Source organism: Arctopsyche grandis, chromosome 9 (genome assembly GCF_051622035.1).
Source record: "Arctopsyche grandis isolate Sample6627 chromosome 9, ASM5162203v2, whole genome shotgun sequence".
Taxonomy (NCBI): Eukaryota; Metazoa; Arthropoda; class Insecta; order Trichoptera; family Hydropsychidae; genus Arctopsyche; species Arctopsyche grandis.
Window position 1 is genome coordinate 32,434,335 of NC_135363.1, and position 11,473 is coordinate 32,445,807.

The following is an 11,473-nucleotide window of genomic DNA, read 5'->3' on the forward strand; positions in this document are numbered from 1 at the left end:
ATGACATTTTTTTCGACATGTAAAACGATAGAATTAATGTGTTTAATTTTGAAAATATGCCCTCCGGTCTTCAATTAAAGTTGAAAAATAGTCGAAGAGTATTTTTGGAGATTGATGGTAATTGTGGTTGGTGGAGGGGTGCGGGGGCGCTCCGTCTCGTTGATGTCAACGGCTTGATCTAAATGTGTGTGCAGCCCTGCATGCCTCGCCATCAGGCCAGGGTTACTACATGTTCAGGTTCTGGAGACCAGCAGTTGTCTGATAACCAACATCCTATCACTACTGTCACAAAACCTATAAGTAGAGCTAACACTATATACACCTCTGCATTACCTGAAACATCAAAAAATACAATTTTAATTTTCACAATACACTTTCATTAATTATAATCATATCATTACATAATATTTAACATTTGAAAGACTTATACAACTTATTAGAAAAGTGGGAAAGTACGATTAAACATTAACATATATACATAGATATAACTAAAACAAGTGAAACTAAGAAAAAGCTTGTAAAATATGTATAATAATAAGTATTACAGTAGATAATAAGCCAGTAGAAGTAATTCATACGTATACAGTGGTACTGTATACCTCGTCAATCAATTTTTAGCCAATAACAATGTTTTTATGTTATCTTTTAGAACAATGTAATTCAAATCTGCCTCGGTGTGGAGCTTTTAAAACAATACATGTAAAATTACATCATAAAGGTTGATAAAATGTTTTTTTTTATCCTTTGAAAAATAATTTAGTATTATATAATGGTATTTAAAATAAATCAACGTGTTTGAATTTAAAAAAAAGGAGATAAAAGTTTAAATTATGTTAGAGTACATTTCCATGAAGTTGATTGTTTTATTAAATTTGTATTTTTCCAGTAATTACTGAATCAAATGTATTATATTGAATACCAAAATGTTGCATTAAGCATAAAATATTTGATAAAACAAGAAAACATTGAAAAAGCTAGACATATGAGTGAGAAGTAACAGACGGGATTGAAATTTTAGTGGACGGGCAATTTTCTTTAAAAAAGGATAAAGAGATTAGTCTAGTGGTGTCCAGAAGGGTGTAAAATAATACAAGGAATGGCACAAGTGATATAGGGGGACGAAGTTAGAAAAATGTCTTGGGTAGAAAGATGAATGAATGTAGAAAGACTGAGAAGAATGAAATCCAGCGGTGAATGATGATGAATATATGTATGTATTTATAATATTATTCTTTTTAAATGATATATTGTGGTTCTTACCAAGTTGTTTCCTGATGCCCAGTGGTTGTCTGCTCCTCCAGAGCGAGTTGATGAGGGTGGGGTCCCCACGAGTTCTCCAGTCGCGGTACCCTCGCCCTCTGGAATTTTGACTGAATCTATTTTTCATTTAAGGGATTAGTTTTCTATAGGCAAACCCAATAAGCCATTCGACAAGCAAACTATCTATAATTGATCTAAGTGAGCACTTTATTGATATTTAAAGTCCTATTGAAGATACTTGTGCCGAAAACATATCAATATCCTATTTGCCACCAAAAATCTATCAAATAGGAATTTACACATTTACAGTCACATTCAAGAAATAATAATGTGTACTATCGCCATCGCTTATATAATCTTAAATGTAAGACTATTATAAATGTTAAGAAGTCTATTTGTATATTTCTAATGTAAAAAATTTAAAATTGTTAATGTAAGATTCAACTTCTACGTACAAAATGAAAAATTTAATCATAGATAGTTAAAATTCTATTTTCGCTTCGGCATAAGTATGTATTGTGTTTCGAAATTAATTTAAAAAAATGTAAGCATAAATTCAAATCTTTTAATATCATTTGGCACCATTCCGCGTGTTTCATAATTGAATTAATTAGCCACGGCAATTTTATTTTGCTTTTTGGCATTACCCTCTCATATAAAACGCAAATTTTGTCAACAAACGAAAATATTTATATAAAGCCTTCATAATAGTTCAGACTTTTTTTGTAATTTAATTTCATCGGCAAACGTAAAGAGAAAAAAATATGTAGATATAAAAAAAAGTATACATATGTATGTATACTCTTTTAAGCCAATTCTCAAACAATTTACTTGTGTATATGCCTAAATATAATACTTTGACTGGATTGAAAATACTGAAAAATTGCATTTTTTTTATATAATATGAATTTTTAGCAATGAAAAAATGCAATTTTTTTGTTAATAAAATAAGAACAATATAAATGTAAATTTTACTATTTTTTTTTTTTATATATATGTAAATATATAAAATTTACATTGAAAAATGGGTTTCATTGTTTATTAATACTGACATAAATTACATTTTTATATGAAGAAAGTCATATAAAAAGAAACTCCCATTCAGTTTATTATTTTCATTGATTGGAAATAAAGCCAAAATAAACATATTGAGATAGTTTTCTGATGACTTTACTGATGGGTTATAATGTATTTTCAAAAAAAAATATATTTTCATATTTATTTTATTTTAAGGCCATTTTATTTATCATTTATTATGATTATTTAAGTTTCATTTTATCAAAACAATCAACAAAAGAATAAATTAACCGTGCAAATTTCATGCCAATTTGTAAAAAGCATCAACTAAATTATTGAATGATAATATGTTTTAGTATATAAGTTTTTTTTATTATTTTGTTATTTAAATTCATTTATATTACATTAAAGTAAAAAAAAATAACAAAACATTCCACATGCTAATTGCAATAGAATCATCTTTTTTGTGTATGAAAAATAATAAAAAAAAAGAAAACTGTAATTATACATATGTATTTATATAAAATTTATTGTGACTATATAAAAAAAACCTTTTTTTTGGCTTTATTTTAAATTTCATAATACATTTAAATGTGCAGTGTTCTTTGTATGTTGTATTAAAAATCAAATCATAAGAAAATATATAATATTATAGATTCAAGTAAGACTTGTCAAATCATAGCAATTTCATTTTTTTTGCAAATATCGAATGTACAATGAAATTATGTCAAAATATACATTTTATTAAATCTAAATTGTATATTTTGTCTAAATTTTACATACTTTTCTGTAAGGAGAATTTTTTTGCTTTTAAATTGACAAATATCAGAAATAACATAAAAGGTTGTAAATAATAGACAGTTTTCGAATTATTTCATCATTTGTGTTTTTTATTTCGAAAAGCACATGCCTCGAGAATAAATAAACTTAAAGAGAAATTAAATTGTTTTTTATTAATTTTTCAACCACTGCAAGATGATATTTTGGATACCTGATCGATATTAAATTATCATTTTGGACATAAAATCAGTATACATGTATTGTAACGTGTCATGCAAAAATACATATCTACAAACCAAAGCAAATTTTCAAAGGACTTCATGCAATAGCAGTACATGTTCGGACTTTAACGAACAGACCTCATCAACCTGACCAACATTTTAAATCGAGACACTGTGAATGAAAGCTATCACTTCTTGCTTCACATCATCAGTTTCAGCAGATTCTATAACTATCACTGCAGAATTCAATGGTACAGACGTTTCACAACTATAACGTGGATGAATAGTAAGCTAACCAATCAATAGATAGAGGCCGTTCCATTTTCGAAGGTTAACCACCCCACGGATGGATGCACATTTAGGAAATCATCATTCATCAATCGACAAGCAGACTTCCTATTCAACCAAAGTTCGGCCCAAAGAGCTCCAGAGACACAAAGATTTGTAAAATCTAATATATTTACAATATTTTATAAACAAACCACGTCAATTACTATTGCCAACCTTTTTTTTGCTCTCTTGCTTTGTAGTACAATAGTGAACGATTTTTGTGGGTTAAAGCATCCTGGCCGCTGATGATGGCAGCTTGCCGTCTCGCTTGCACCAACGCTTCTGGTGTACGCTCACGGAAACTGAACGAAAGTCTTTCTAACGCGATTACCGCTCGAGTTAGTACGTTTAGATAAAAATAAAAAATATTGAGATAGAAAACCAATCTTTATGAACGTGCTGAAATAAAAAACTGACCAAACAAATGCAAAATAGCACAGAGAAAAAAATATTTTTTTGACTTTAAAATTTGCTAGATAATTAATTATACGTATTTTAAAACAATAAAAAGTTTCAATCAATAGAAAAAACATCTGACTATTGATTCCAATACTCACTTTGAGCACAGCAATACTATATTTTGAATTAAAGACCGCAAAAGCCAAAAAACTGTAAAAATTTCTCATTTTTTTAAACGCTCATATCTCGTAAAGGAGAAAAATCATTATCATATTCGAATTCAGTGGGTCAAACTTAGTAAAGATTGATTAGTCTTCACTCTGGTAATTTTTTTTGTTGCTCAGTGTATTTATCCACGTTGCCGCATGTATCCACTGTTCCTATCATTTTTTCCCTTTTCACCACCCTCTCGCCAATAGACAATGTCAAATTTTAATTTTGTAAACGCCTTTAACTTTTTCTTTTTTCACTCTATATTTTATACAATTTGCATTATTTAAGCATCAAACCTTGGGATACAATTGAGAACAAACAAAAAAAAATAATTTGCCGAACCTTTCTACGCTAGCTTATAGGATCGCGCATTGAATGCTGTTTTTGCGCATATTTTGCAAGGAGTGGGGGTGGGCCTTTGCGAACGGAACGACTTCTATAAAAATCACATTGCTTTACATCCACTTCACAGTTTTGCAAACATAAAATTCAATAAAAATATGGTGTCGGTCGATGGGAGGTCTGTTGGATGAAGAGTCCGAAATAGACAACAGAGACAGTTCGATAGCGATAAATTGAAAGGTAGGCAGCATATAATAGAAAGAGCAGTAGTGTCTGTGTCGGTGGGTATAGTTGGTCTTCGTCGATGGAGTGGCGTCTGGTGAGATGTGTGGTGATCGTCGCTTACCTTCGTACTCCGCCGACGCCCCCGCCTGGCTGGTTGGCTGAAGGGTGGGGGGCTACGCTGGGGCCCACCACGGCGCCCCCGGGCACCGCTGCCACGTTGGCGCCCCCCGCGGCCGACGGGAACCCTGTAACTGCCCATTGCACCATCATTACAATCTATCCTCAAATTATACATACATTAGCTAGCTATACAGAAAGGACGCTCAGTTACAACAAATTTACTACTATTTAATGATTTCGTTACTAATACCATGAACGATCGGTCTCAGGTTGATACTATATATACAGATTATAGTAAGGCATTTGACAGGATTGATCACGATATTCTCCTTGAAAAACTTTTACAGATCGGTATTCATGGTGATCTCTATAGATGGTTCACCTCATACATTACACGTCGATCACAGGCTGTCTTAATAAATGGATTTATATCGAGATGGATGAATATTCCTTCTGGTGTTCCGCAAGGCTCCCTCTTGGGACCTCTATTATTCAATATCTTCATCTTCGATATTGAAAAATGTTTTCAGAATTCAAGTGTACTATTATTTGCTGATGATATGAAGATTTTCAAGAGAATAGACAACCGAAATGATGCTTTGGCCCTACAAGATGATTTGTTCAGGCTAGAGGCTTATTGCAGCATAAATAAGTTGGAAATTAATGTAGCAAAATGCTCCTGCATAACCTTCACCAGAAAACTATGTCCAGTTGACTTTCCTCATTCAATCAACGGACATAGACTCACAAGGGTATCGGAAATTAGGGATTTGGGAGTCTTTTTAAACTCTGATCTATCCTTTAGTAAACATATTGACAATGTTGTAGCTCGAGCGTCGAAGGCCCTCGGGTTCGTCATCCGGTCCTCCAAATGCTTTACTTCTATTAAATCATACAAAATACTATATTGTGCATACGTAAGAAGTATTGTTGAGTTTGCATCCCAAGTTTGGAACCCAGAGTACTCTGGTGCAAGAGACAGATTGGAGCGCATTCAGAAGAGATTCTTGAGGTACATCAGTAGCCGTTTTGGATTATCCTATACTTCCTATGAAGATGCTTGTAGGTGTCAGCATCTACTTCCACTTGTCAAAAAATGGAGATAGCTGACATTTTGAACATCCTTAACGGCTCGATCGACTGTCCTCAATTATTGAGTAGACTATCATTGCGTGTGCCAAATAGAATGACTAGATGTAATGAGCTCCTTTACATACCTAATACTTTTTCTAATTATGGAAGAAGCTCATTCATCTGGCGTGCAAGCTCCACCGTCAACACACTAATTTTAACAATTTCTATGTTTGACTTATTTAATATTAATGCTTTACAAGCTAGAGTGATTATTGCAAATTTGTTTTTCGATGATTAACTTTATTGAAAATTTACGATTGTGATTATGAATTTTTATTTTGATGTATTTATTTTGTCTTTTTGTTTTTTGTTATATATTATACTAGCTGTATTACCCAGCTTCGCTCAGTGTTTATAATATAAACCGCTTAAACATGACTAAGCTAATTTAATTAAAAAAAAAAAAAAAATTTTAAAATTTAAAAAAAAAATTTAAAAAAAAAATAAAAAAAAAATAAAAAAAAAAAATCAAAAAAAAATTTTAAAAAATCAAAATTTTTTTTTGCCTTCTAGGGCTTCGCCCTCGGCACCCCCCCTGAGCCTTTGCCTTCTAGGGCTTCACCCTCGGCACCCCCCTGAGCCTTTGCCTTCTAGGGCTTCGCCCCTCCACGCCCCATGAGCAATTGCCATTTAGGGCTTCGCCCCCATGATCAGTTGCCTTTTAGGGCTTCGCCCCTCCGCGCCCCCATGATTCAAAGCCGTCTAGGGCTTCGCCCCCCTTAGTTAATGCCTTTTAGGGCTTCGCCCCCCGCGCCCCCAAGATTAATTGCCGTTTAGGGCTTCGCCCCCCGCGCCCCCAAGATTAATTGCCGTTTAGGGCTTCGCCCCCCTTAGCTAATGCCTTTTAGGGCTTCGCCCCTCCGCGCCCCCATGATTAACTGCCGTTTAGGGCTTCGCCCCCCTTAACTAATGCCTTTTGGGGCTTCGCCCCTCCGCACCCTCATGATTAAATGCCGTCTAGGGCTTCGCCCCCATGATCAGTTGCCGATAAGGGCTTCGCCCCTCCACGTCCCCATGGTTAAATGCCGTCTAGGGCTTCGCCCCCATGATCAGTTGCCTTTTAGGGCTTCGCCCTTCCGCGCCCCCATGATTAACTGCCGTTTAGGGCTTCGCCGCCCTTAACTAATGCCTTTTGGGGCTTCGCCCCTCCGCACCCTCATGATTAAATGCCGTCTAGGGCTTCGCCCCCATGATCAGTTGCCGATAAGGGCTTCGCCCCTCCACGTCCCCATGGTTAATTGCCGTCTACGGCTTCGCCCCCATTATCAGTTGCCTTTTAGGGCTTCGCCCCTCCGCGCCCCCATTATTAAATGCCGTTTAGGGCTTCGCCCCCCTTAGTTAATGCCTTTTAGGGCTTCGCCCCTCCGCGCCCCCATTATTAAATGCCGTTTAGGGCTTCGCCCCCCTTAACTAATGCCTTTTGGGGCTTCGCCACTCCGCACCCTCATGATTAAATGCCGCCTAGGGCTTCGCCCCCCTTAGTTAATGCCTATTAGGGCTTCGCCCCTCTGCGCCCCCATGATTAGTTGCCGTTTAGGGCTTCGCCTCATAAGGCTGCGCCCCATGAGGCTGCGCCCCCTTCGGGGCCCCATAAGGCAGCGCCCCATAAGGCGGCGCCCCATGAGGCTGCGCCCCCTTCGGGGCCCCATGGGGCTGCGCCCCATGAGGCTGCGCCCCCTTTGGGGCCCAATGAGGCATGTGTTCGAATCCCATCGAATCACGTGTTCGATGACGTCACCGATCTACGGACGACGACGACGACGACGACGACGACGACGACGACGACGACGACGACGACGACGACGACGACGACGACGACGACGAAGACCAAGGATATTTACATACATACAAAGTCTCTTTCCAAATTATAGATTAGATTATTTTTATTATTTCATAATTTTTATCATATTATTATTATTATTATTTTGATATTTTTACTATACTGTTATTTCTATTTTTTTCTTTTTGTTTTCTCTAACTATCTTACTCTATTATCATTTTTGTTTTTTTATATGTGAAAATTATTAATGGTTTACTTAACATAATTATGTTTTTTTTACTATCAATCTATATAACTTAATAAACTGTAAATTTTCCAAATAAATAAATAAATATACTAAATTCGTAGTCTTTCCAGAGCTCGAAAGATTCCCCCAGGACTGAAGATTAGGTGAGTGGCGCTCGCGGACCGATGGCTTACTAGCGCTGATCACCTGATCGGCCTCGACGTATAGGGGACTCGAGTATAACGGCCAATAGGATCGCGCGACTCATCGACCAATAGGATCTCGCGAATGTCTGTGTACAGAGAGCGCCCGATGAGTACATATTTGTCTCATACAATTTCATACAAACAATATTTGGCCGCACGCTGCCATTCGTGTCGCAGACGCATAGTGTGGTCAGACCTTAAATATTGGGCGTTCTCGAACTGTAGAGCATTCGGAGCTGGCGAGCCAACGGGTGCAGACCAATAAAGAACCTCTACTATACTACGGTGACTTTATCTCCGATCCTGAAAACCCCTTTTCACGTCCACCCAAAAATACATATCTTTTAAGGTTTGTCCAAATTAGGACACAAGGCATGCAATGACGAACACGTGTTCCATCAAGTTTTACATACCTCTTATTGGTATTGTTTTTACGTGCTCTCCTTGTGTCATAATTTGGAAATTTCGCAACAATTTGTAGCAAACCCAACCACGCGGCTGCATGCTGATTTCGATTGAATTTTGTTTCGATTTTATTTCGATTGAATCTGTTTGTATATCAGCATGTACGAAAGACGAGATATTCATGGGGTTGCGCAGATGAAAAATTCGATGTACATTAATGATTGTCAATTCTTAAAATTGAGTTAGATCTTTCTGGCAAGTTTAAAATGGCAAAAGCCGAGATAAAAGTATGAAATGAGCATGCAGCGAAATGAGCATGTGGCTGCGTGGTTTGCAACCATTTGTAGCGGAGCGATTCAACCCAGTTCCTCTGCCTCTATGATCTATGCCTTATCTTATGCCTCTATGATCTGGAGTCCTTAAGCCAAAACTCAATCCATCTTGTTTTATTTATTTGGAGGTCTTATCTTGTGTCAGTTTATTCATGCTCCGGAGAGTTTTATCTGGAGCTGCCATCGACAAGAAGTGCAGCATATCTTAATTCTCCCATTCCTCGCAGCCTCCGTTTCTTAAACTCACTGGATGGTACCATTGACATTTGTCACATCTCTCGTCATTTGCTGTTTCTCTCGTCAAAATCTGTTTAGCACACTCGTAGTTTTGTAGCAATCTGTTAGACGAGTGTGCATGATTAATTGATTTATTATAAAAAAATACCCCATTGAACGCTAGAAAGTAATTATTTATGTAGTTAAGTACTAGTTAGGCAGTTCGATCACAAGTAATTATGTCTACTAGATTGGGCGAGCAGTGCTCATCGACTAATAATGGTCTGACCGCACTATGCGTCAAACGAACGATCCGACACTTCACAACAGTGTGCGACAATATTAGGTAAACCGCGCTTGAACGACAGCGATGTGACACTACGCAGTAAATTATGTCAATCATTCGTTTGGTACCTCGGAGTAAGATGGACGAAACGGACGCTATTATAGTATCTTTGATATGCGAGGAAGAAGAACAATCGAGAAAAACCAAAAGATTATGACTACATGTTATTTCAAAGTCACGATATGAAGAAGGAGAATAGTTGTCGCAAGGTAACCCCCACTCAACGACATTTGCGTCACGTCGTGAACGACACCTTGCGTCAAAGTTGGTCGAAAGATGATTTCCTTGATTGTTCTGATTTACTGAATAAGGTTAATTTCAGAATCCCAGTTCGGTACTCTAGACGCGTTGCACTCTTTTCACTTGATCCTTTCAATACTAATTCCCAAAAATATTTTTATCTGCAGCGCGTTTATCGTATGTTTAACGGAGAGCTGAATGAGGTTGATCTATTTGGTATTTCCCTACATCAATTCAGGTCTAACATCAAGAGAATCTTGACCGATTGATTCATTTCTTCTCCTATTCTATTTTTCCAATATTTCCAATATTTTTATACTTTAGTTTAGTTATGCAATGTGCTATTTAATCATATTATAGCTTTCATTCTTTTCCTTTTCATTTGTTTATTTTGTATTTACCTTTTTCATTTGTTTTATATTTGTAATGTCAATTTCTTCTTATATTCTATTTTATAACCTTTTCCAAATATTTTAATACTATAGTTTAATTATGCAATGTTCTACATATTTTGTCATGCCTTTATTCTTTACTTTTTAATTTGTTTTCCTTATATTTATCTTTTTCATTTTTGTAAAAATCTATTATTGGACTCGGATGTTACATATATTATTTATTTACTATTTGTTTTTTTTTATACATATCTATGTACATCCTGTCTGTTGTTTTTCAATTAATAAAATAAAATAAAAAATAAAAAAAGGTCAACTTTGACGCACGGTGTCGTTGTACGTCATACGACTGTCGCGCAGTGCGTTATGTCTCATACAATTATTTCATACATACAATATTTGGTCGCGTATTGTTGTGAAGTGTCGGATCGTTCAGTTGTCGCATAGTCATAAGTCATAGTCATGGTCGCATAAGTCAGACCTTAAGCGAACAGTGCTCATCGACCAACCAGCGAGCAGCACTCAACAGCCAATCAGCGAGCAGCACTCAATAACCAATGAGACCTCGTGATCAATCGATCAATCATCGTCGCTCAGTGCGTTCATTATATAAAACGGGCTGATTGGTCAGTGGCTCATTAGAAGTTGGTTGTTCCATTTGAGAGCATCCCTCGAATGAAAGTCTATGACGACGCTACTAGGATGGTATTTCTAGGTGCGAAATTCAAAACTTTCGATGGAAGTGGACGAAGTTGGGAAAGGAGGGTGAGAAGTTAGGAGCGAGGTGTGTATTACCGACGAGCACGACGAACGCTAGCATGACGAGGGCGGCCACGATGAGCCCCATCCCGTGACGTCACCAGGCGAGAGGCTCCCGAGCCGCCAGAAGCAGCATGGCCGCGCCCCCCGCGCCGCCGCCCCGCAGCTTGCGCCTCACTGCCGCCGACAGACGACGCACATCGGCGCCACCTCCGCCACCACCACCGCCCGCACCACCCGCACCGCACAGCCTCTCGCGCTCCACTTCTCCACTGCACACCACACCACAGCACACCACACTATTCACATCAATTATATATCCGCTTGTCAGTGCTTCCTGGATCTGAAACAATAACAACAAAAAATTACTATCACATTTTAACAATACAAATTTATCAATAAGCGTGAGAGGGGAATAATGTGGTTCATCATCTCCAGGTGCGCACATTTTCATTTATTTTTTTATTTTTTTATATTCTTAAGAGAAACTTACAGCTAATACAAAGATAATAAAATGAATAGTTATACAT

General features: G+C 37.0%; 1 protein-coding gene across 1 annotated transcript; it reads right to left on the bottom strand.

Moving 5' to 3' along the window:
- Positions 1-211: 211 nt before the first annotated feature.
- LOC143917361 (uncharacterized) lies at positions 212-5,054 on the bottom strand. Its single transcript, XM_077438841.1, has 3 exons — positions 4,909-5,054; positions 1,261-1,358; positions 212-333 (listed from the first exon to the last, which is right to left on the bottom strand). The coding sequence occupies exons 1-3, from the start codon at positions 5,052-5,054 to the stop codon at positions 212-214; spliced, it is 366 nt and encodes a 121-aa protein (XP_077294967.1).
- Positions 5,055-11,473: the final 6,419 nt, after the last annotated feature.

Excerpts from the sequence above, each read along its gene's own strand:
- LOC143917361 (XM_077438841.1), bottom strand. The coding sequence starts at position 5,054 with ATGGTGCAATGGGCAGTTACAGGGTTCCCGTCGGCCGCGGGGGGCGCC. Across the intron at positions 1,359-4,908 it reads GGCGTCGGCGGAGTACGAAG|AGGGCGAGGGTACCGCGACT; the intron begins GTAAGCGACGAT and ends TCAAAATTCCAG. Across the intron at positions 334-1,260 it reads GGGCATCAGGAAACAACTTG|GTAATGCAGAGGTGTATATA; the intron begins GTAAGAACCACA and ends TTGATGTTTCAG.